The following is a 27,594-nucleotide window of genomic DNA, read 5'->3' on the forward strand; positions in this document are numbered from 1 at the left end:
ACACGATCGCAACGAAACCTACACTTACAATTCTATACGCATAACGATAAATTTCGCTGGGGGTCGGCATATATCGTTTTCTTATATACTAACTACTGAATATTTTTACCACTTGCGAGAAAGAAGTTTACTTATAATAACTTAACAATAAAAAATAGTTTACTAGTGCCAATGGTGTAATTTTATAGAGGTTACGCTGGGTTCATTTTTATTATTAATTGTTTATATAGATTTTTCTTTTTTTTCAGATTAAAAATTATGATTGTTATAAAAATTTTTATTGCAAATAAAAATTAAATAATTGTAAAGATGACATCAAAAAATAAAAATTAATAAAAATAATAATAAATTTAATAATTAATAATAAATTTATTATTATTAAATAACTTTAATAAAACATTTTTTATAAATTGAAAATAAATTAGGTACGTTCTGCTGGTTAACAACACTTTCGAAAATCGGATCAAGTCGTAGAAGTTCGAGTAGGACACGAAGCCGCAAACAGACAGAACTTCGGTTAAATTCGTAGTCTCTCGGGAAAATCCGTGACTTTTAATATAAAGTTTTACAAAATGTGAAATAAGTATACGGATATATGTTATTTTTCTTACTATTTTGTGAAATTATTTATTATAATATTTCGTATTCTGTGAATTCATAAAGAAAATACTAATTTTTAAAATAAATATACTAATTCTTATTTCTTAAAATAATAGTTACTCTTAAATTCATTATATATTTTCATAAAAACTGTAGTAGTAATCAGTATAGGTGCACTTTTTCCCTAAATTGTAACATTTATATTAAACTCTAATATGAGTTTAATACTTAGTAGTATGAATTTTCTTTCAGTGTGGTTTTATGTATATACTCTTTCTAGATTGAAAAAAAAATCGACCGTGTTTCCTGTTGTTGTATATATATATATGTATAGAGAAAAGAAAAGACTCAAATTTTTTTTTTTAAAAACCACTTAAAAATGAATTAAAAATGCATTTCCAATTATGATATGGGGTGAAATTGACTCGCTAATTAAATTATACATGTTTTATTCATGAACGTTATTATATAATTTAATTTCAATTCACGAATTAACTTGTCAGAATTAATTTTATCGCTAAATAAAAACATTGAAAATTTTGAAATTTTTTTTCTGGAATTGTATTTTTTTTTCTTTTTTTTTTTTGAAACCTTCAAACGTACACGTGAATGTCGTATTAAAGTCAGAGAGGTGAGAGGAAAGCCGTATCTCTGATATGGCAACTGACATCGGATTACTTGCGTACAGTTGCCTCTTAAAGAAGTGTCTCTCTTGATTCGTAATAGAGTCCATGGTCGCATTGTCGCAACTTGCCACTACAAATTCCGATTCAATCGATTGTCTCTCTATATACGTGAAGAAATGTTTATGAAAGTTGATTGACTCCAACTATATATACATATATATATATATTTAATAGAGATATTTAAATAAGATGAATATTTAATTCAATATATGAGCGATTCCATACGTAAAATTTATACCAATGACTTGTAAATATATATTTTTTTCGTTCTTTACAAAAAAAAAAACTGTTAGACGTATTTTTTTTATTTTGAGCCAAAATTTTTGAGTTAAATGTAAAATAATCAGTAGAACATCCGAATTGTGACACTTTGCACAGAATGGTAGCTTTTTTCGATACAGGGTGGGGAACTAGAAAACTAGAATAGAAAAAAGCAGAGTGGGTCAGGTGTCAAAAATATAAAGATATGGCATATATTTCGGACGTTCTAACCTTTAAGTTTAAATCAAACAAATTTTCATTATAGCGAAGGTTGGTTTCCATTGTCCCAACTCACCATTTTTCATAATTCTCGTCAACTACCGCACCCTGCTCTAGTAAAAATTTAGTGACTTTATTGTTAAAATTAAAAGTTACTATAAATTTACTAAATTTTTACTAGAGCAGGGTGCGGTAGTTGACGAGAATTATGACAAATGTCGAGTTGGGATTTTGGTAAGTGGGGACAATGGAAACAAACCCAAATAATATTTTTAAATGAAAGTGACAAATATTTTCCATATATATATATATTAAAATAAAACTTATACAAACTGTGTTAAATTAAACAAAAAACATTCAAACAGATCTCTATATTTAAACTATGATTTTTTTCTCTCATATAAAATCATTTTTGTACGTGTCAGTGCATATTATGGGTATCAACTTCGGCAACTGGTGATCTGGCATCAATAACCTGGTTTCAAATTTCAAATAATATATATATATATATATAATATAAGATCGAATGAATTTCACCACACTTATTTTTGCGTGAGAACACATTTCAAGTTTCATTCAAAAATTGTCAGTTAAAATTAATAGCAATTGAACAAATTATCAATGAATCAAATATTCTGTTAAAATGATTCGATTACATAAACCACTCAGTGTTATTTATTACATAATATAATATAAATATTGCAATATTTATTTATTTTATTTCAATGATAAATAATAATCGATGGTTAAATATTAAACATAACCTGAAAAATGGATCTCTAAGAACAGAATTTAAAAATACTAAAATTTAAATTAATTTAAACATTCTAAATTCTTTGCGCATACGTGACAGTTGCCTAATAATATCCTTTAATTTTGAAATTAAAAATTTGACTTTAAATTCGTAATCAGCAACCCCGAAAACCCCCCAGTAATATAAGTTTCAAGCAAATCCGTTTTTTTTTTTAATATTTTGTCGTCCGCCATTTTGAATTTTTAAAATCTGACTTCAAATTTGTAATCAGCAACCCCAAAAACTTTTAAGTAAGTTACGACTTTTTTTCTAAGTTTTATATTTAGAAACAGGTTTTTGTTGCTCAGGTCCAAATATAGTAATATTTTTACTTAAAGTTGGTGAAAATTTCTACTAATTTCAAATTAGTGAACGAATTCTCACACAGTAAACTTGGTTGTCTCTTTTTCTATTGCAACGTTTTGATGCACATAAGTTATATCAAAAAGAGATCGTTTTGTGTATCATTTTTAGAAATGATACACGAAACGGTCTCATTTTTTGATGCAAAAAATTTAATCAATTTATATCAATCATGGCCGAATTGAATCGACTCAAAATTAAACGAATTTTTTTCAGATATTTTGGTAATAGTACAATTGCGGAGACCATTGCACTATTTAATTTGGAAATGAAAATAACAGAAAATCAAAGACAATGTGCAATTCGATAATTAAAAAGTGACAGCTTATAAACATAACCTAAAATGCATGAGAAAAAAATTGTCGATAAAATCAATATAGCCGAGCTTTTTAGAAGGTAGATGGCAGTTTTGCTTTTTATAAAAACGATTCAGAAAAAATTTAAAGAAAGAAAATAGATGAGTGCTGCCATCTACCTTCTAAAAAGCTCGGCTATATTGATTTTATCGACAATTTTTTTCTCATGCATTTTAGGTTATGTTTATAAGCTGTCACTTTTTAATTATCGAATTGCACATAGTCTTTGATTTTCTGTTATTTTCATTTTCAAATTAAATAGTGCAATGGTCTCCGCAATTGTACTATTACCAAAATATCTGAAAAAAATTCGTTTAATTTTGAGTCGATTCAATTCGGCCATGATTGATATATAAATTGATTAAATTTTTTGCATCAAAAAATGAGACCGTTTCGTGTATCATTTCTAAAAATGATACACAAAACGATCTCTTTTTGATATAACTTATGTGCATTAAAACGTTGCAAAGATTTGATGCAATTTTTGGTCTCAATTTGAGACTTTTAGGAAAACTGTGCACTTAATTCAAATTTAGAGAGTGTATAAGTGGGCGGATAAAAGCGGGAAATTATCTCAACAATACAGAAAAAAAAATTTTTCCCAACTATAAAAAATAAAATATATAGATGAATGGAAGTCAATTATTATTGAGGATTTTTCGAGTCCTTTTGTTAATTCCTAAAGGAAATTTGAGAAACTTGTAGTGGCATTGTAGGGCACTTGAGTTCATAAAAGTTGCTGATCTTCGATGCCGTTCCGCATACTTTATCCGAATAAAGGCGTATAGAAATAAATATAAGAATTCCTTAAGTGCTGCGGCTTGTTTTGTAATGCAGGTGGCTCTATGTCTAGTGTATATGTATATGTGTGTGTGTGTGTGTTTATAGCCATACGCATCGCATGCTTTGTTATGCTGCGCTATGCATCAAGCTCCATTATAACACTAATACTATATCGTTTTCTATGGTGCATAACTTGGCAGTATAACCGTGCAAATATGCACAAGCAAAGTCAAGCTGTTTACAACGCGAACGACGAGAGAGGACTGCGATTTATTGATTGCGACCAACATTAATTTCAATCAAGCATAAGTCGTGATTAAATGCAATAGGACACACGTTGACCGCACAAATCGGCGCGACATGTCCTTATAATATATATAATCCTCGAGAGACCATATATCGACTAATATACGCCCTCATCTCAAATATTATTTTAATCCCCCTGCTTCAACGCTGAGAGACTTTTTGTTTGAAAATTTAATATCGTTTCCAGTCAAGTTATAGCATATTTAAATGTTTTAACTCAGGACTTTAGGTTTTCAAAGATAGCATTGAAACTAATGATTTTTTTGAAAAAATGACCAACAGGAAAGTTAATGATGACTAAATTTTTAACAATTTGCAAAAAAGAACAATGTAACTGCTCTAATAGTTTCTGAGATACACACGGAGAAAAAAGAATTGTTGTGGTTACTAATAATTAAGTTCACATAACATTTCCGGATGAATACAATACAATTTGTTGTATTAAAAAAGCTTTGATCGGTCTAATACAATTTGTTCAGTTTCTTCGTCTTCTAAAATAATCGATAGCACATTTCCGTACGGAAATGGACCTACGTAGGTCATATCACCAGTTTTATTTGCATTAAAATCTATGGAACATGCATCAAAAAATTCGTATTGTTATTAACACAGAAAATTATAAGGTATTAAAATAATCTGCAACACTTATTATTTTAATCCAATTTTGCTTATTTTAATACCAAAATGGATTAAAATAAGCGCAAAATTAGATTAAAATAATAAGCGTTGCAGCTTATTTTAATGCCTTTTAATTTTCTGTGAAAACAAGATACATTTGTACTGACAACAATCCGAATTGTAATATCAACAAATCTGCTGACAACAATCCAAAAATTGTTTGCACAACAATCCCATTTTTCTCCGTGGCAGTCTCTCAAAGTTGACCCTTTTGAGATTTTGCATATACAATCTCATTTATTACCATATTCTATTCATTTGACCGAATAAACATAACCTACAAAAAGATTTCGGCGCAAATTTAAAAACTTTTAAATTCGAGCTGAAATCTTTTCGTAGGTTATGTTTGTTCGGTCAGTTTAAATTTCGGTCAAATTGAATATTACTATTTGATTTAGTAATGTTTTTTTTTATTAAAATATTAGTGAAAAATTATTACAAATTAGTAGAAATTTCTCACTAATTTAAATTAGTGAACAAATTTCTCACTAGTTGAAATTTAGAGAGTAAAACCTCGAGAATTTGTGGGCACCAAAAACTTATTATTTGACTCTTGGTCATCAATAGAGTTATATTACTATATTTTATGGTGTGAACATATATATCCAGAATAATAGTATATGCGAATCATTGCCGAAATTTTCAACAGGTCGTCAATTTTCCATGAACATTAAATTTAACTAAATGAAAATGATACTCTCTCTCTCTCTCTCTCTCTTGAATTACAATCGAGGAAATTAATTGTCCTGTCATCGCTAAAAAAGGAATATGGTAATAAAAAAGTCCACATTTATTTTTTCGTCTTTTTCCCACAAATTCTCTGCGATTTCTTTACTAGATTTATAAAAAATTATTTCTTGTGTCTAATAATTTTTTCATAGTGAAAAATTATTATTTTTTATTTCACAGATATATTACAATACTGTCTTAGTAGCATTGAGGTTTTGAGATAAAAAATGTTTGTAATTGAGCGGTGTAAAAACAAAATTTGCTCTAAAAGGCTTAGGAGTTATGTATAACATTCAGTCATTTTGTCACTAAATGTCACAGGTGGAGTGCATCGATTGCTCGCTCTCCCATGAAGCTTCCTGTCTATGACACTAGGTATTATATACGCTTTCAAATAGCAAAACACAAAACCCGAGAGTACAAATAAAATGGGAATGAGAGTAGTGTAGAGTATAGAGAGAACGAATGAGCGACACGCCTGCGATCCATTGTTCGACCCAATTCCTGGTAGGAGAATATATATATACATATATACATCTGTGTAACCCTATTACGTTACAAGATACGTGTATCACACCAATACACATCTTCAATGTATGTAATACGATACGTCCAATCGATGCTCAGGTAATTTCGAATCAACTCTGGATTCCGTAATTTCCATAATTAATCCACATCTCCTGGGGAATTTGTGATTTCACCATCTGCTACTCGAGGAATTAGGGATGAATTAACAGTCAAATTAGTCAGAAAGTCAAATTCTCATCAACTTGATATAGAGCGTTTAATAATTTATAATATTTCATTAAATCAATCTCCGTTAATGTGGGTAGAAGACATTTTTTAGAACTTTCTTTGAAGTGAAAAAAGATTTTGGGTTAATTTTTTTTAGGAATAATAAAGAAGGGTACAAGGAACAATGTTCTTCTATTAATTTTCTATAATTTAATGCAAAAATTATCAATATAGTAAACTAAGGTTTTTTCTAGTTCATTCATCGGCCACTAGCCAGCATTGGCGCTAGCTCCTGGAGCACAGACACACTCACGCGACGTCTGTGTATGCGCCGCCATGTTTCTTGTCATAAAAGATGAAGGCCCTAACATAACCTGAAAACTGAAAAATAGTTTTTAACGAAAATAAAAATTTAATAAAAATTAATTTTAAACAATTTTAGAAAATTTAATTATACACTTTTCGGAAAAAATTATATTAAGTTAATATATTTCGTTAGATAATTTTTTTCTTTAAATTTTTTCCGAAAAGTGTATAACTAAATCTTCTAAAACTGTTTAAAATGAATTTTTATTAATTTTTTTTTGGCATTAAATAACATATTTCAGTTTTGAGGTTATGTTAGGGATCTCCATTTTCCTTCAAAAAAGTATTGGCTTTTAAAATAATTGAACGCAAAATTATTTTCATTTCAGGAGAACAAGAATTTTAGCAAAAACTCTTTTTTAAATTTAGAGAAATTTTGGTTTTTGCAAAACACATTTTCCATTTTTCCACACACAAAAAAATGCCAGTGTAATTTTTTCTACATCGTCCGTTGGAAAAAAAAGTGATCACGCATCGAACGCAGTAAAAAATACTGTTGTAAATTTACAAGCCGTAAAATTAGAAGGCTACATAACGTTAAAGTTGTTTTTTATTTTATAAATTAATTTATAATTTTTTTTATATATTATAATATGCATTTATTTCGAGTTTGCGCACATCAATATTAAAACTATAATAATATACTCTATGTACTATACACTACCTCTGTATCTCTATAGGGCTATAAGCCCGTTGGTTCATTAAATAAATAAATAAATAATAATTAATTTTGATAAAATTGTTGTTCTCCTGAAATAAGATAATTTAAATTTTGCGTTAAATTATTTTTAAAAATATATTTTAAAAGTCAACGTTTTTAAGAAAAGAGGAGATTTTTTTTGCTACTGCGCATGCGTCAATTCTGTACAAGAAACATTTGTAGAAGTTAACAAATTTTATTATTTACATCAAATTATTGATTTGACGTTAAAGAATCATCAGTAAAAATTTTTTTCCGTATATACTTTATAAAATATTCTACTAACTAGAATCTTGATAATTTATAGAATTCGACTCGACAAAAATTCAGTTGCGAGAATGAGAGTATTCATGCATTCATCTTACCATCGATGCATTAAAAATTAATGTAAGAGAAATAATAAAAGTTATATATATGTACGTCAAGTGAGAGTTAGACTATAGAAAAGTGATAGATATATACATAAACTTATAATTTAAAGCGCAATATGAAAATATTTTCATGATTATTTCCCTATTAAAAAGGGATTTCATTTTTATCGTAGATCGTAAACAAACTGTGGCATATATATATGGTTATATTAGTTGATATGCGAATTCTTTTCGCTATATGCACTTATTGTATGTGTATACTGCATCAGTTAAACAATGATGTTGTATATATACCTATATATATATAGTTAGTGCTTCTTTATTCTTCAATGCATGCATAAAACATCAATGGCTAATTACTGAGAGGCATATCGTCACTCATATATTCATATAATTTGCTAATTAATTTGACGCCTTAATACACTTGTGAACTCTTTACACTTATCACAAACTTCATAAAAAGCAAATTGTACGCAGGATATAAACACTGTTGCACTTTTTTAAAAGTGAAATTTAGTTACGTGTATATGCATTATTAATTTTATAATTGATACTTGTGCATTTTGATTTACATGAATGGAATTTGTATAACTCCAAAGAATCACACACATATGGTAATAGAGTCATCCTTATTTTTCTTTTATTTTTTTGGGCGCATGAATATCCAATAAAAAGTACCTATATTATTTAGAATTTTCATTTGGCAAAATTTCTTTTTAGACGAATTTTCATTTTTCGAATCGGCATTTCAGTTACTTTCTTTGTAAACGAAATTTTATTTAACATAATTTTTAGGTATATAATTCTTTTAAATTTAAATAAAAAAAAATTATGTTAAATAAAATTTCGTTTACATAGAAAGTAACTTAAATACTATATAATTCGAAAAATGAAAATTCTATAAAGAAATTCTGTCAAATGAAATTCATACAAATGCTTTGTCGCATTTTCTTATACATTTTTTTCAATTTCAAAAATTAATGAAATTCATTCATCATAAATATAATAAAAAACATTTAACAAGCGTTTTATATTTAAAAAAATGGAATTCTATTCTCTTGAACTTTATCAATATATATATACTTTAACTTCATTTTCATGGTACACTAAAGATTTCTCTTGACTTTTAAATCTTATATACTGATGAAACCTCATAGGATCTTTGCAAGAGATAAACTCACTTAAATATTAAATACTCTCCAGTGAATTAAAACGTTATGAACAAATTTATAAAGTCAAAAATATATATACTTATGCATAGCTTTATAAACAGCGAGGAGGAAAAGTTGAAATACACAGACACTCTATAAACTTTGAATTTAATTCACGTCTCGAGTTTTGCAAATAAGGTAAACTGCGAGAGGCAGCGAGAAGTGCTTTAATCAGGTTGATTAATTAAGTATTCTTTAATTTACTTCGTAAACTGCATCGAACTCTCTTATTCTATTATATGTCTTGAAAAGAAAACGAGAAAAAAAGAAGAATATATATTTTTTCTTAAAGCGACCTTTCAAAAAATATTGATATGAGAATAAATAATTATAAATAATTTAAAAAATAAATAAATAAAAAAATTAATAATTTAATATTTAATTACACAGCCACACATAAAATTAAAAAGTTCTGCTCAAATTTAACCTCATCAGTTCAGGATTCTGCCGTAATCTCAAAAAATCCTAAATTTGATATATGAATCCAAAAAAAAAATGTCTCTGATTTGGGGGACTGACCATGTTTACTATATGTTTTCGGGGTCGCTGAATCCGTATCCGAGGCTCTAGGATTCAGCAATAACATAAAAAAAACACATCAGGCACACATTTTTTTGAGGTTATGACATAATCTTGAAGTGATGGAGTGAAATGTGCCTCGGATACGTATTCAGCGACCCCAAAAACATATAGTAAACATGGTCAGTCCCCCAGATCAGAAAGAAATTTTTTTTGTTGGATTCGTATATCCAATTTAGGGTTTTTTTGAGGTTATGTCAAAATCCTAATCTGGTAGGATTAAACAGGCTTTAGATTTGGATTCAGCGACCCCAAAAATATATAGTAAACATTGCGCAATAAATAAATATTTTTCATGTATTGTCAATATTAATGCAATTCATAATTTTCTGTCACACAATTTCTCAATTGTCAGATAGTTGGTTTCGATTGCCCCCACTTGTTATTTGTCATAATTCTCTTCAACTACCGCACCCTGCTTTATAGTGAAAATTTAGTAACTTTATAGTAACTTTTAATTTTAACAATAATGTCACTAAATTTTCACTAGAGCAGAGTGCGGTAGTTGACGAGAATTAATTCAGGGATGGGTAAATGTCGCAAACTCAAGGTTTGCTACGTATGATACCTAAAATGTGTAGTATACGTAACAAATTGTCGCAAACGTCGCAAACCATATTATAAATATAACCTCACTTTTCGGATGTCAACTCGGACTCGCCTCATCATCATAACAGATAAATTATAATAATGTCTCAGGCAACTCAGGTAAATAGATCTACTGGTAAATATAAAGAGATGAAATATTCTTTAAATAATAATTTATTGCACTTCAGTTTAATAATTTTTATTAAGTTAATAAGTGTTTTTATATGTCTTTACTCTTTACTTTGAATTTCTATAATCCTACAAAAAAATCTCGTCAATGCTTCTGAAAAATTAAATATAGATCTTTTTGATTTTTAGAAACAGCAGGAAGAAGCGGATGAAATTTCGAAGATATTGAATTTATCAAAAGGAGATCTTCAACTAGGGATGTTCTTTTTTGGATGTAATATTCCATTCGCGGTAGTTGAATCCGATTTTTTAAAAAAGTTTGTCAAAACTTTAAATCCGAATTACTCGCCGCCTACCAGAAAAACTCTTAGTAATTCTATTTAAAAAAAATTTATAATAAAATGTTAACTGATCATTCATCAATACAGACATTAATGTTGAGAGGCCTTCCACCTAGATTCATTTTTAAAAAAAATGTCCACAAAGCAATAATCAAACGAATCAAACAAAAATTCAAAGACTAAACACATAGCGGGAACCAACTAGATTGAGGTTATATTTGCTTCTGACCATTACGAGTGCCTACGTCATGAAATGTAACAAACGTTGTGTAGCAAACTGGACAAGTTGTATACACATGTAACATACGTAGCAAACTTAGGTAACATACATGAAGTATGTTACTTACCCATCTCTGAGAATTATGACAAATGTGCTAGTGGAGACAATGGAAACCAATTAGACGACATTTGTAAACAAACAGAGTTGGGAAGTAAGGGCCCAAAATATTTTCATCCAAAGCAAAGTTGGGTAGGATTGAAATTTTATCCAACTATAATTTTCGGAACGTGTATTTAATTGTTAGGCTGTGTTCACAATACAGTACAATTAAATATGTACACTTTCTGAAAATTATAGTTAAAAAAATTTTAATCCTACCCAACTTTGCTTTTGATGAACGGTTGGTTTCCAATGTCCCCACTCGCCATTTGTCCAAATTCTCTTTAACTACCGCACCCTGCTCTAGTGAAAATTTAGTGACTTTTAATATTCACAATAAAGTTACTAAATTCTCACTAGAGCAGGGTGCGGTAGTTGAAGAGAATTATGACAAATGGCGAATGGGGACAATGGAAACTAACTGAACATATTTTAAGCTTTTGCTTTCCAACCCTGTTTGTTTACAAATGTCATCTGGCATTGCACTTGATAAATATTATTCATGCGTTTGCAATAAATTTCATGTAACTAATAATTTCCTGTTACACAATATCATAATTGCCAGATGATTTTTGTAAACAAACAGGGTTGAGAAGCAAGAGCCCAAAATATTTTCATCCAAAGCAAAGTTGGGTAGGATTGAAATTTTGTCCAACTATAATTTTCGGAACGTGTATTTAATTGTTAGGCTGTGTTCACAATACAATACAGTTAAATATGTACACTTTCCGAAAATTATAGTTAAAAAATTTTAATCCTAACCAACTCTGCTTTTGATGAACTGTTGGTTTCCATTGTCCCCACTCGCCATTTGTCCAAATTCTCTTCAACTACCGTACCCTGTTCTAGTGAAAATTTAGTGTCTTTTAATTTTCACAATAAAGTTACTAAATTTTCAATATTTTTCTACAAAATTACTTGTCATAATGGAGATGATTCTTAATCAGCTCGCCCTTATCTAATTAATCCGACAAATCCGAACAAGATATTTCAAGTTATTTACGAGTAATATCTCGCAAGGGAAAACACTTTTAGGTTAGGGATTTTTCCCGGATGGCCTTAATATGCTTTTAAATATTACACAGGCCTACAAAATTTTCGATTTTGTCACACCCAGAATCCGGACTAGTTATTTTTCATGTAATTTTTCACGCTGAATCCAAAAATGACAGCGAAATTGGTCTATCACGTCAGGATTTTGAGATATTCTAACCTGAAAGCGTGAAAAAGACCGTTTTTGGCAACATTCAACCATCTATAAAATCTTCAAAAAAAATTTTAACTGAGATACAGCCATTTGAGTTTTACGTTACACGACCTAAAAACTTTTTAAAAAAGGAAAAATAAAATTTCAAAGAACTTCAACTAAAACTCGTTACTAGGGGGGTTTTTGGGGTCGCTGATTGCAATTTTAATGTCAGATTTTCGAAATTAAAAATTTCGGATTCAATATGGCGGATATTTTTTTAAATTCAACTGATTCGCTTGAAAATCGCGTAACTTGGGAGTATTTTAGATCTTTGATGACGATTCTGATAGCAGCCGTATTGGATCCGCCATTTTTTCGAAAATCTGGCATCGTTATCGTAATCAGCTACCTCGAAATCCCCCGAGTAACAAGTTTCAATTTAAGTACTTAGTTTTCCTTTTTTTAGGGTTTTCAGGTCGTGTAACGCAAAATTTAAATGGTTGTATCTGAGTGAAAAAAAATCGGATTTGAACGGGCCAAGAAAATTTTAAAAGGCAAATAGTAGTACTTTCTTGAGAAATTTGAACCAACGCTTAAAAAAATTTTTTGGAGATTTTATAGATGATTGAATGTTGCCAAAAACGGCCTTTTTCACGCTTTAGGTTAGAATATCTCGAAATCCGGACGTGATAGAGCAGTTTTGCTGTCATTTTTGGATTCAGCGTGAAAAATTACATGGGAAATGACTATTCCGATGTCTGTGTCTAAAATTTGTAGGTCTGTGTTATTTGTGTAGAATTTTTTCGTGATGTGTAAAGTTTGCCTGGGTGCAACTTACTGTGTAGGATTTTATTTCGTATAGTACTTAATTATGTTGAGTAAAAATTTGTATTTTAATTTTATTTTACCTCATTCTGCTTGTTTAGAATTTATTTTTGTATAGTTGTGAACAATTTTCCAATGTAGAGTTTATTTGTGAATGATTTGTATCGCCACAATTAGAATACTAATAAATTCCATATTTTTACAGAAAAGTGATTAATTTCAATAATTATAATTGGAACAGATTGGTATAAAGTATAATGTTTTGTTTAATTAGAGAAAATTTTTCTTCTTTTGATATACATATATATAAAGAAATTGAATCGAGTAATATGCATTTCTTTTGTACTGCTGGAATGAAATCATGTTTCAGTAGGACGCATCGTGTAATTTACGATACACTTTCCAATCTTTATTGTTTATCTACATTCTTCACTTATATAGTATGCATCTGGGAAATGGAGCATTTCGTTCATATATATATACATTTCTGCATGAGAAAAAAAGTCAAATATAACCCTCAGCAATCGAACTTGTATAGTCTGACAGTGGAGTTGTAATAATATGTTTAAGGCTTTTGGTAATAGAATCGAATTTGTATATATGTATATAAACACAATGTGGAAGTGTTGTGAACATTCGAGATTTCCTTTCTAGATCGTGCGAATCGAAATTCCGTTCCACGTATATTTATATGTCGTCTTTGAATTTCCAATATCGAGTAAAGGTTTTTGCATTATACAAACGTTAATTCATCATCTCCTCAAAATCTAACTGTTACGCTAGATTTCATTTCTCATTAAGTTTAATATATATATGCATATTGAAGGAGAAATTTAATCCCTTATAAACGAAGCGGAGATGAGCCATTCAAAATAATTTTCCAACTTTCATCGCATTTATATTTTAATGAATAATTTTATGAATCCTTATTATCAAATTGCGTGATTGTGGAAAAACGATTTTTTTTTTCTTAAATCGCTACTTATATTTAGAGATTAATATTCTTTTTTAAATCAAGAATTCAGTTATATAATTAAAGGGACACGAATAAGGTGTTAAATTGTAATTTTGATAAAATTTTCATTTGACAAAATTTCATTGCCATAGAATTTATTTGTAGCCGAATTTTTATTTTTTTTTTTTTTACATTTTACAGAATTATTAAAACGCCAAATTTCCATTTGCGGAAATTACAAATGTCTGACAAATATTTTTCACTTTTTAGGTTCTGTTCGACTCTTCATCCTCTTTAAAAGAATTTTTATTTTTCAGAAAAAAATAAAAATTCGAACAAAATTAATTTTAAATCTTATTCATGCCAATTTACATATATGTAAAATAGGATGAAATTTTTCTCAATTGAATGAATTATCAAACAAGAAAATAAAAAAATTTGTTTTATAGAATTTTTTTTTTGTTCCAATTATATCGTTTCTTGGTAATTGAATCTATCTATATATATTATATAGTTGAAACCACTTTCCATTTCCGCTGAGAACCATCGGATCATTGTCAAGGACACTTGAAACAATTCTTTTACGAAGTCGTTGGGTTCTTTGGCAGGACTTGTTCGATCTCATGGCCGCATGACAAAAGGGAATCACTTAAGTAGCGTGCGGTAAATCCACTCAAGATAGGCTTTGTTTAATTTATCCTCATGATATGAGCAATCTCGCTTTCTAGACATTTTGTCTGCGGTGAAAAAAAAAAAAAAAAAAAATTACCCGCGCACAAATCCACTGAGTTCTTTGTTTATAGGCAAACATAAAAAGAAACAATGCGAAGATAAAAAAAAAAACAACAAATGAGAGGTATACAACTCCTCGAGATATATTGTAGTGTCATTTTTCAAATTTAATTGCAATCAATCAAGGCAAAATGCTTCTGATAAAGTGTATATAGCTATTTTTTTTTCTTTTCGTTTTGCTTCAAACCATTAAATGAATAGTGTGCATGTGTGTGACTAATTTTTTTTTGCAGACACAATTTATCAAAAATAGTAGCAACTAATGTACAATAGGAATAATTTAAAATTTTTAGATTTTTTTTTGCAGTTGTTTTTCACTGGACAAAAAAAAATAGTTGACAGGGTCATTGAATTATTTTATTTCGAGACGTATGAATACCTAAAACAAGTTAGAATTTTTATTTGATAGAATTTCATTAGATATATTTAACGCAGAAATTCTATTTGACAATTTATATTTTAATACAATTTTTAAATAATTCAATTTTTATTATATTATTTCAAAATAATAAAATAATTTGTTTGATTAAAACTTAAAGGTTAGTTTACAATGGGCGCATGTAAATTTTCACTGGAATTACAGTAGAACGTCCGAAATATGGCATATCTGTATATTTTTGATACCTACCCCACCTTGCTTTTTCTCTATTTTAAGTTCCCTGCCCTGTATAGAAAAAAGCTACCATTCCCTGCAAAGTGTCACAATTCTGATGTTCCACTGATTATTTTCTATTTACAGTGGAACCTCGATTATCCGAACATCTATTATCCGGACCCTCTATTATTCGAACCGAAAAACATTTTATCCGAACTTCTATTATCCGAACTATTTTTTGGTCTCCCGAATTTTAAATTTTATTTTCTCTATTTATTTTATCATTCATATTTTCGCGGGACATTTTGGCAAATTTATGCCAAAAAAATCTTAAAAATTTCCGAATTTTCTGAGTTTTTAATATACATATTATTAATTAATATATATTTACATATATTTATATACACGGAAAAAAAGAAAAAGTAATTTTTACTACTTTCATAGTAAAATTGGACCTGTCCGAAGTTTCTGCGCATCTCTGGCAACTTTTACTCAAAAAATAGTAAAATTTACTATTTTTGTAATAATTTTTACTATTTCTGGAGTAAATTTTACTATTTCTGGAGCAAATTTTACTATTTTTGGAGTAAAAGTTGCCATAGATGCGCAGAAACTTCGGACAGATCCCATTTTACTATGAAAGTAGTAAAAATTACTTTTTCTTTTTTTCCGTGTACTTATGTATATTTAAAAACATATGTAATAAGTTAAATAAATAGTTCAACTGTACATTTTTTTACTTTAATTATAAAAAAAAATTAAAATCTCTATTATCCGAATTTTCGATTATCCGAACCCGGCCTTGCCTAGATTAGTTCGGATAATCGAGGTTCCACTGTATTGTCAAAAAGATTTTGACATGATTCTATTCTTAACCTAAAAAATTTGTCTAGGGAAAAAGGTTTAGTAACAGACACTGAATATATATATTTATATATATATATATAGAAAGTGATACAGTCGACACAAAATTTTATATGTTTATATTTTCCTCAATATTTTACTTTTTAGAAAACTAACCTCAAAAAATTTGCTTTATTGATTAAAAATTTTATAAATATGAAGAAATTGTTAAATAATTATATTTTAAAAGCAACTTTTTTTGTATATTAAATCTGAATAATAAAATTTGTGATAATATTAATAAATATCATGTTACTTAAATAGTAGTTTAAATATTTTTTATTTTATTAAAGGGTATCGTTCACTGTTTTCATACCATTCATTTTTAAATTAATATTATATAAAATTTTATCAAAGTGTTTTTTAATTTTAAACTTATGTACTATAAATCTTAATCCAAATATTTTATTTGAAATTTATTTTATAACGAAATCCTTAATAAATTCCAATAAAATGTCATTTAAAGTTGAAAGTATATGCCCAGGGTGTTATGGTCACTGTATACGTGTTATACCCTACTACTTTTTTGTAACTTCAAATTTTTTAATATCAAATATTATTTTCTGTATTAAAAAATAAATTAATAGTTTATTAAATGTTAAAGTAGAAATTTTTAAATAATTTACAGACCGAAAAAAAATTATTTCGTTATTCGTTTGAAAGTTCGTCGGAAATTAAGAAACATAAATTTGAACTGAAATATCGTTTTCTCAATATGGAAAATAGAAAAGTAATATCAGAGAAAAATCGAATTGAATCAAAAATTAAATAACAATGGAAAATTGTTGAATTAAAAAGAACTCTTTCTGCTTAAATTATAAATATGAGGTTACATATATGTACATTTAAAAGCATCGCAAAATTTATTATTATAATATCGTGAAAGATGAGACGAAGTTATGCGTTAGTTTCTTATCGTAAAAAATTTGTGATCTTGAATGAAGAAGATGAGAGCGTGTAGATTCAACAATGACTGTTATTTGCTCAATATATATAATTTTAAAATGAGTTATAATCTTAGTCACGTATTTGCAAATTTAACATCCGCCAGTTGAGCGACACTGCGTTGTGACCGTCTCTGTTGAGTCTACCCGATTCTCATGTATTTCTTCTCATTTTTTTTTTTTTTTTTGGTTTTTTTTTTCATTTTTTTTTTTTGTGAGTCTTTGACCACTTCTTAACAACGAGAACAAGGAGCACGAGAAAGGACTCGATCACTCTTCTCTTTCGGCACTCAACCTTTCAGAACTCAAACTCTCGAAAGACTAACAACACTAACTTTAACTTTCCTATCGTCTGCACTTGCTGCAAACTCGAGCTTTATCTTTGGCTTCCTTGTTCGTTTTTTCTTTTCTGTCACTTTATTTTTTCTCTTCATTTTTGCCATTTCAATGGCGAATTTTCATTTTTCGAATTAATAAAACGAATAATAATATTAATAATAAAACGAATTTTTACTAAATAGATTTTTTAGTTAGCAAAAATTTCCAATTAGTCGAATTTTAATTTGATAGAATTTTTATTTGACCGAAATTTGAAAATGACCGACAAACATAACCTACAAAAAGATTTCAGCACGAATTTAAAAATTGTCCAATTAGAAATTATCAAAAAATTGTGATTTATTATTACATACGAGTCGAAATCTTTTTGTAGGTTATGTTTGTTCGGACATTTTCAAATTTCGGTCAAATAAAATTTCTGCTTTTTAAGAATTCTATCAAATATGTTTTTAATAAAAATTGATAAAAAAATTTTTTTTTCCATTAAACCATTATTTTAAAATTGAAAAATATAGAAACTTTTTTTCTTTTCGCAAAAATTTTTTAATTCTATACTGTTAGAGTTTTATTCTATTGAAAATAGTTCTAGCCTGTTCTATACATTGAAAAACCAAAATTTACAAAAATTCGTATACTTATAAAAAAAGTACCTTTTTTTTGTAAAAAAAAAAACGAAAAAAAATATTTACTAAAATTTAAGAGTCAAAAGAATAAATTAATAATTCTCATTTGAAAAAAAAATTTAATTTGTTTTTAAATTTATTTAAGAAACCGATTCAAGAAGCAAATGACAAAAAACATCGAAAGAAAAAAAAGAACAAATTAAGAATAAAAAAGTTTAAAAAAAATAAATGAAGTAATAATTAACCTACTTGCATCAAAACTAAATAATTTTAAGGTTCTAATTTTTTCGGTGCATTTTTAATTTATGCAAATTAGTAAAGAACCTAGGTAATATTTAGAATTTAATTTGAAAAACATGCTAATGAAACAATGTAACACATAAATAATAATATATACTTTCTTATCAAATAAATAAAATTTCAGATTTCGTTTAGCTGCGATAGTAATCAAAAATAAATATTGAATATGTCATAATACGTATATATTATATGTATACAATTTTTCTTTAAAAAATTGACCTGTTTTTGATGATAATTTTTCCATGCTGCACATAACAAATATATATATCATTTTATCGAGTACGAATTTTTGTTTATTTATTTTTTTTTTTTTTTTGTAAAGCAACATATTTGAAAATTTTTTTCCAGAAAAAAAAATTGTCCTCTTTTTTTCTCAATTTATTTGTTAATAATTTTTTTTTTCGAAAATAATTCACATTTTATAGGTATACTATAAATCAAAATTATATTGGAAATGTCATATCCTAGATGTAGACCTTCTGGTTTGTTGATGCAAGTTTCTGTCCAGAACATATATGATAGGATATTGGGTACGTCGTCATGTGGTCTTATCGGATTTATGTCAGTGTGATAGTTTCTTGGAGTGTTGATTATATATACATATATATATGTTATATTACATTATTATCCATGATTCACACATGGTTTGTACTTCGTTACTATGGCATTACATTTAAAAGGGGAAAGTCTACACCGGAAATTGTTATTTTACACCTATACTATATAAAATATCGATCATTATATATATTCATTTTTTATATACCCGCAATTGACTTAAAAATTTTTTTTTCATGAATCATTTCTGTCAAATTTTATGATTATTATTTATTCTATAATAAAAATTTATTTATTTTATAATAATAAAATTTGTTACAAATTAATAATAATTATTATTTGATATCAAATAAATTTTTTATCAGTGTACGATAAATAATCATAATTGAATTTATATAGTGATCGGAACTTTTTTATACAAAATTCGGATATAAAAAAATTTACCCATTCAACAGTATATTTTTATTTGAAATTTATGGCACATGTGGTTTTTGCTGCAATCACTGTTAATAAATTCTATTTCTATAATATATATTCATGGACCTAAATTTTTAAGTTAAAAAAAAAAGATTCTTTATTTCAAAGAAATTTGTGCATTGTTATAAGGGTCAAAAAAATCTTTTATTTAAAGAAAATTATTTCTTTACCTGCTTTTTCTTGACTCAAAAAAAAAAATATTTCTTTGAATTTAAAAAATCTTTTATTCAAGTCCAAAGAAATATTTCTTTGGTATTAAGAAATTAGTTTTTATTTAAGTCAAAGAAATTAATTTTTGTTCTAATGTGAAAATTTCTTTGAATCAATGATATATTTTTTTAAGTTTCATAAAATAAATTATTTATTTTATTTTAGTTAAGTAGAAAATTGTTCAGACCCAAAAAAAAAAGTGAGGTTATGTTTATCGACTTTATAACTATAAGACCTCTACCTCTACCAGAAAAATGGAAAAACGAATAAAGTAACTTTTACTATACTTTAAAAGTAAAACCGGAACTGTCCGCAGTTTCTGCGCATTTCTAGCAAATTTTTCCTTCAGAAATAGTAAAATTTACTATTTTCGAAATAATTTATACTATTTCTGGAGTAAAAATTGCTAGAAATGCACAGAAACTGCGGACAGTTCCGGTTTTACTTTTAAAGTATAGTAAAAGTTACTTTATTAGTTTTTCCATTTTTCTCCGTGTTTGATTCAAAAAGTTATTTTAAAAAAAAAAAATTTCTTTGTTTCAAAAAATTATTTTTGGTGTATAATTTTTTTTTTTTTTAAACTTATGAATTTAAATAATAGAAATAGAACATTAATATTCCATTTTATGGAAATTTTCATATAAATGAGAAATAAGCACGTATTCGAATTTATTGTTGAAACGCTAATTGCTGTCAACTATTAATGAAGAAGTGGAAGATTTGTTTTCCTTGTTTATATTATTTTATTGTATACCATGAGTATATAAAAGTGGGACGATCGTGCTTGCAGGTCTACTGCACTTGTGCCATATGTATAAAAGGGTATAAGAGGGGAACAAGAGAACGACAAAAAAAAAAGCAGGGAAAAAAAAAATGAATGAAAGCGTGATCGTACACCATCCTTGAGGGGAATCGGGGTCTTCCCGTGTTGTCAGGTGCATCCAGGGCCGACATTTAATTAAAAGTCACCCTCATCATCATTTTTTTTTTTTTTTTTTCTTTTTTTTTATATCCCCTCAATACTAATTTATAATACGAATTCACAAATTTCAATTTTATCAGCTGTGTATGAAAGTGTCGTTCATCTATTTTATCCTTTCAAAGACGTTTTTAATTAATTAGCTTTTATATAATCAGAAAAGACGATTGTCATATAGCAATTAAAAAAAATGCTCTCAAAGTAGAGAAAAATTATAAAAAGATTAATTTTTGTACACCTATATTATTATATGTAACCCTTCAAGAGAAAAGGGACCTTAGAGGCAAAAATTTTTAGGTTATGTTTGTGTTTTTGGATTGAACATACACACAAAAAAATGCCAGTGTAATTTTACCACGTTGGACGTTGAAAAAATACTGTCATCAAGTTGTAAATTTACAAACCGGAAAGTTAAAAGGCTACATAACCTAAAAGTTGTTTATTATTATTATTATTATTATTATTATTATTATTAATCTTATTATTAATATTATTATATATGCCTAAATTATACACACATTATTGTGTAAATTGGAAAAATTTATTGAATCAACGTAAAAAATAATATCTAATTTAATTAATTATATAACTTTAGTTTAATTGATTTTTTTTTTAAACAATATTTTTTTTTTATTAATTTTGGAACAAAACGACAAAATCTTTTTTTTTTAACTGACCAAGTGTGAAAAAGTGAAATATCACTTGAAATTTCAACACTATATGTAAAATCTCATTTAGATTCAAGTTTTGAAAATACATAATATTCCTTTAAAAATCTGTTAGACTATATATTTATATATATATACGAAGGAGAAATGTTTCTTTAAATTTTTTGGGGAAGGTGAACGCTATGCATACAGTAATAACTTTGAGTCCTGTTTGCTTAACCAAAGAGGCAAACCCAAACGACAGGAAACGCAGGTGCAACGCACACCGAGGGGTGACCCTGCCTGCTTGAGTGATTCAACATCAAAATTCTAAACTATACTCTCCTTTCATATTTTTATCGATCTTAAAGCGGCGTGAGTTTTTTTTTTTTTTTTTTTTTTGGCTCTTATAGTTTCCCAGAAAGTGAAAATAACTAACCTATGATAAGAGAGATCCCATCGCGCACACAATATACACTTACTTTTTATGATAAACATTTACAGGCACTTTAGATTTTAGTTTTTCATTTGGATACAGGAAAAAAAAATTCCACAGGAAACTTAAAGAAAAATACAAAATAGAGAGGAAAAAATGAACGAAAAATAAAAAAGGGCAAAAAAGAGCATTTAAAAAAATAAACTCAGTAAAAAAAGTTCAGAAACTTAGCAAAAAAAAGGGCGCATGATTAGCCTATTAGAATTTTTATTTTTTTAAAGTATTTTATTAGAAATAATTTTTTTTTTGACAAATTTTTATTTTTTAAATTACATTGCATTTAATGGAAGTTCTTTTTACACGAATTTTTACATAACAGAATTTTTAGCTACCGAATTTTTATTTTAAAAACTTTATTTTAAGTGAATTTTAATTTAACAGAATTCTCATTGAATCGAATTTTATGTGATTCAAATTTTTAAATGAAAGAAATTTCAATTTGTCCGAATTTTTAAGACGTCGAATTTTCATTTGTCTGAAATTATAAATGGCTCAAAAAAAAACAATCGACAGAAAGATTTCGGGGCAATTTTTAAAATTAACCAATTAGAAATTATCAAAGAAAATTGTGATTGGTCAAATTTTAAGAATTGCGCCGAAATTTTTTTGTCGATTGGTTGTTCAGGTATTTTCGATTTAGAACAAATGAAATTTCGGCGTCTTAAAAATTCGTACAAATTAAAATTCGGTAAATTGGAATTTTTTTTATTTAAAAAGAATTCGAATCACATAAAATTCGATTGAATGAGTTAAATTAAAATTGTTTTAAGTAAGGTCATTTAAATAAAATGCTTTTAAAATAAAAATTCTGCCAAATAAAAGTCGGTAGCTTAAAATTTTGTTAAGTAAAAATTCGTATAAAAATAAAATTTGTTAAATTTTAATTTGAAAATTGAAAATTCGTCTAAAAAATAATTATTTCTAATAAAATACCTCACCTTAAAAATAAAAATTCTAATTAATGATTTTTATGAGAAATTCATGCGCCCCCCAAAAAAGATACAAGAGGAAAAAATTATTATTTCATCGAATTTGAATTGGATAGAATTATTAATTATATACTCGAATTTTTATTAAAAACAAAATAGTCATTTATAGAATTCTCATATTCAACATACTTTCAGGTGATTCAATATTTTAAATGCAAGATTTTGTAATTCGCCTAATCTTTATTTCAATAAATTTTTATTTTATTATAGCGTTTTGTTTTTAAAGAACGAAAAAATATATTTAACTGAATTTAGAAAGTATAGACAATAAATTAAAAGCGCATTGAATCATCCAAATACATATTATAATGAAGATGATAATAATTAAAGTTGTTTTTCTTTTTGGTATGAATAAAAATTGCGTCCGAATAAAATAAAAGTAAACATTTGTTTTTTTGTTCTTGTATACATTATAAAACCCGGACAACGTGCGCATATGAAAACTCGTTAGTGAGTCAGATATTATATAGGTATATATATACTATATACTCCTATAGAAATTGCAAAGATGATTCTAAAAAAAATAGTTTGATTACAAATTCTCTTATTGCAAATGTAGTGCATATTGATATCGTAAAATCCATTCAGTTTGAATACCTAATGACATGTCAAATTCGATTTTAAAAAAAAATTACAAATAGTAGTGAGTTTATATATAGGGCATTCTTTTGATTATTTTCATTCAAAATTTAGATTTGATTGCAACAATTTCTTTTTTTTATTCTACATTGAAAAAAAATTTATACGTATTTTTTCTTTTTCGTAATTTGATTTAAATTATTAATTTTTGAAAATTAATGTTTACAGGAATAATGTACCCTTACTAAATTCTAGCCAGAAATACCTCTAATTGGACTTAGATTATTTTTCGATGTTTTCTTTATTTAAAATATGAATTTAATTATGTTCAATAAGGGACACAAATATTTTTAAAATGTTCGTTTTAGAAATAATAATAAAAAGAATAAATATATTAATAATAATAAATTATAATAATAAAATTATTAAATAAATTAAATTTATTATTAAATAACACCGAGTGATAGAATCAAAATAATATTATTAATAAATTACATTATTATATATAGTTTCACTTTTTATTTAATTTAAAAATAACCCGTGTGGAAAAGTGATGTGGGCCCCCAGCGGGGGCCCTTATGGATCGCCCTCATGCCATGAGGGCCGCATATGGATGATCCATAGGGGCCCCTCATGGAAACGACATGCTCATCGATGAGGGCGCCCGCATGGGCGATCCATGAGGGTGCCCCTACGGGCGCCCTTATGGGCCCTCACGTTTGCCCTCATCTTGCCCTCAAGTTTGCCATAATGTTTTTTAATCAATAATATTAATAATAAAAGTTAATTAATAATAAATAAGCTTAAGTTATGAATAAATAACATATTTATTTAATAATTATTCAATTTTAAATTAAATTCTTACTCAAATTGAATTTATTAATTAACGTTCTAATTAATTAACTGTCGGATATAATTAAAAGTAATAATAAATTAATTAATTAAAAAATTAAAAAATATGTAATTTATGCATACTATTAACCGGTATTTTCATTTTTCAATTAATTCATACATAGAATTAATGATTAAACGCAAACCTGAGAAATAAATAAATCTAACGCATGGGGGGAATCGAACCTACGACCTACGGACTATGAGTCTAACGCTTTACCAACTACGCTACGCACGCTACTTCAAAACGAATGCTAACTTCTTGATGCTATTTAAACTTCAAAAATACCTAACAAAGAAAAGTGCTTAACATCATTTAGTTAAAGTTAAGATATTAAATTATATTTTCCAATCAAATGCAATTTATAAAATATAATTAATTATATGCTTTATGATTATTATCATGAATCATCTCAGGTGAATTTTCAAAAAAGTGTAAATATATTTTTATTAAAAACGCGTTTTTCGTTGTTTTGAATCATTGGAAACATTCATTTTTTGTTGATAAAAAAATATTTGATTTTTGGACTTAGAAAATTTTGCTAATCGATCATGAGGGCGATCCATGCGGGCCCCTACGGTGGCCCTCATCTATTTTGCCATAAGTGTGAGTGTTATTTTCAAAAAAGTGTAAATATATTTTTATTAAAAACGCGTTTTTCGTGGTTCTGAATCATTATAAACATTAATTTTTTGGTGATAAAAAAATATTTGACTTTTGGACTTAGAAAATTTTGCTAATCGATCATGAGGGCGATCCATGCGGGGCCCCTACGGTGCCCCTCATGGATTCGCCATAAGTGTGAGTGTTATTTTCAAAAAAAGTGAAAATATATTTTAATTAAAAACGCGTTTTTCATTGTTGTGAATCATTATAAACATTAATTTTTTGGTGATAAAAAAATATTTGACTTTTGGACTTAGAAAATTTTGCTAATCGATCATGAGGGCGATCCATGCGGGGCCCCTCATGGATTCGCCATATGGATCAGCCCTCATGGGCCCCCGCCGGGGGCCCCGAACTCTTGAGGGCAAGATCGTGGCTTTTTCCACACGGGAATATTTAAATTTAAATCGAAAATATTGAAATCGATGTATCGAAGTTTTCAATATATCGATGTTCCATCGTCGAGAATGATGACATGAATGGTACAAGTACACATGTCATTTTGTGTGAACCTGAATTTTATTGTTCTTTTGTTAATTAATAAAGGAAAATAATGAGAGGAAAAAAAAACAATCGCGAATGCGTAGCAAACAATATCAGAAGGTAAATATTAACATAATATTATCAATTTAAGAATATTTAATATTAAGCCAACAAACATGAAATATGTACTTAGAATATTAAAAGTAAAAAATATATTGGTTGGTTTTCTAACCTCAAATTTTGTCTTTATATTAATATCATTATGGCAAATTTTTAATTTTTACTATGATTATTCCAATTTCTTCAGGTAATTTTATGATTTCTAACTTTTTTATTTATAATTCTGGTTAAAATTTGTGTTAGTACTGTTTGGAGGTTAGGAAGTTGAATTAAACTTCACGGCTATAATAAACAGCATAACGGGCGTTTTTAACTCTGCAATTTCAAAAACACACACGAAAGAAAGGACGTTGGATCTTTATATAAATATGTTTTTTGGATTTATTAAATATTTATTAATTTTTATTTAATAATAATCGATTAAAGGGAGCTAATAGGGTTCTAGCGAGAACCCTTTACTTCTGGTAGGGAAATCGCAGGAATATCCCTGCTAGATCCCTACCAACATTCTTCGCTGGCGTCTATCGTGACGAAAAATGCCGGGTCCCGCCTAGAGTTTCCCTTCTGGAACCCATCTGGCAAAAGGGACGCACAGCGAGGTCCCTATTAAAATCTAACTCAAATTTCTGCACGGGTATAAAAATAAAAAAAAAAAATTACAAAAAATTTATATTTCCAATATTTTGAATTTTTTAAAAATACTTGGGATTTTTTATTTTAACCCTTAAAGGAACCCAAATTTTCAATTTCACAAAAATTTACCAAAATAACAAAAATTAGTGCGATCACTTGACGTATGGAGTCGCTCATCATTTTTGCTATTTCCCTCGCGGCAATACAAGAGATTCTCTTGAGGTAAAATATATATATATATAAAGTTCGATTAACCAGTCATGATTTTTCCAAGAGCTCGTCAGGAGCCAGTTTCCTTTTATCACTTCTTCTTTTTTTTTTTGAATATACATATAGTATGACTCAGAAATGGGCAGCGCCTATATCGCATGTGAAATCGAGCACATGTTATACCTACGGCTTGTATATATAGTAGTACTTATAGCCATACATCTAACACACCTCCAATTAAATGCACAAACATACCATTTTTTTGTGTGTGTTTGTGTGCGTGCGCGGGTTTTGTGATAGCGCAGTTGGTATAAATAGATAATATGTAAGTGACACATGATCTTGCAGACTCGTTTATTTTGTATATATATATATATATAATGAACAAAATTGTATGTATATATGCAAGAAATATACACATATATGTTCTTAAAAAAAAAGAAACCTCGCTTTATTGCAAAGATGTGTGAATATGTAAAACATCATCAACACAAACTCTTAAAGACTCGGCGGCAGATAAGCTTTCGATATCAGGTGCCAGCAGTGCCAGTTTGATAAACCACATTCCAAGTTCCAGTTCTCATGCTTATGTAGCATCCTACTGTCATGTCATTTTTACCTATACTCTCGTTTACCATTTTCGTTTCGTGTATGATTACTCGTAATAGATCATCATTGTTTTTTTAAACTGTTTTCTTTTTTCTTGTTGTGCGTATATTCTGTTTACTACTACTGGTTTATTTCATTCATATTTCTAGATATTTTACTCTGTTTTGCCTTTTTTTATTTCTCTGTTGTAACTACTCATTCTTGTTACAATCAGTTTTTTTTTCTTCTTTTGATTATTTTGTTGTGATTCATTTTGATTATTATGGTGATTTTCTATTGTTTCTATTTTTCCCATTACAATTGTTTCTTATTGTATTTTCAAAATTGTTTCTATTGTGTTTTCTAATTGTTTCTATTTTGTTTTTCCATTTTAATTGTTTCTTATTGTATTTTCCAATTATTTCTATTGTA

At 27.6% G+C, this 27,594-nt stretch overlaps 2 protein-coding genes across 4 annotated transcripts in view; both read left to right on the forward strand.

The window, feature by feature from the left end:
- LOC127283756 (protein PALS1) overlaps positions 1-27,594 on the forward strand; it is a 222,585-nt gene that overhangs the window by 123,836 nt on the left and 71,155 nt on the right. The window lies entirely within an intron of this gene.
- LOC127283757 (uncharacterized) lies at positions 10,264-11,145 on the forward strand. Its single transcript, XM_051308834.1, has 2 exons — positions 10,264-10,444; positions 10,643-11,145. Exons 1-2 carry the CDS (start codon positions 10,427-10,429, stop codon positions 10,835-10,837), a joined length of 213 nt encoding a protein of 70 aa, XP_051164791.1. The 5' UTR covers positions 10,264-10,426; the 3' UTR covers positions 10,838-11,145.

Source organism: Leptopilina boulardi, unplaced genomic scaffold (genome assembly GCF_019393585.1).
Source record: "Leptopilina boulardi isolate dan_hultmark-lab unplaced genomic scaffold, ZJU_Lbou_2.1 LbouV2_310, whole genome shotgun sequence".
In the NCBI taxonomy this organism is placed as follows: domain Eukaryota; kingdom Metazoa; phylum Arthropoda; class Insecta; order Hymenoptera; family Figitidae; genus Leptopilina; species Leptopilina boulardi.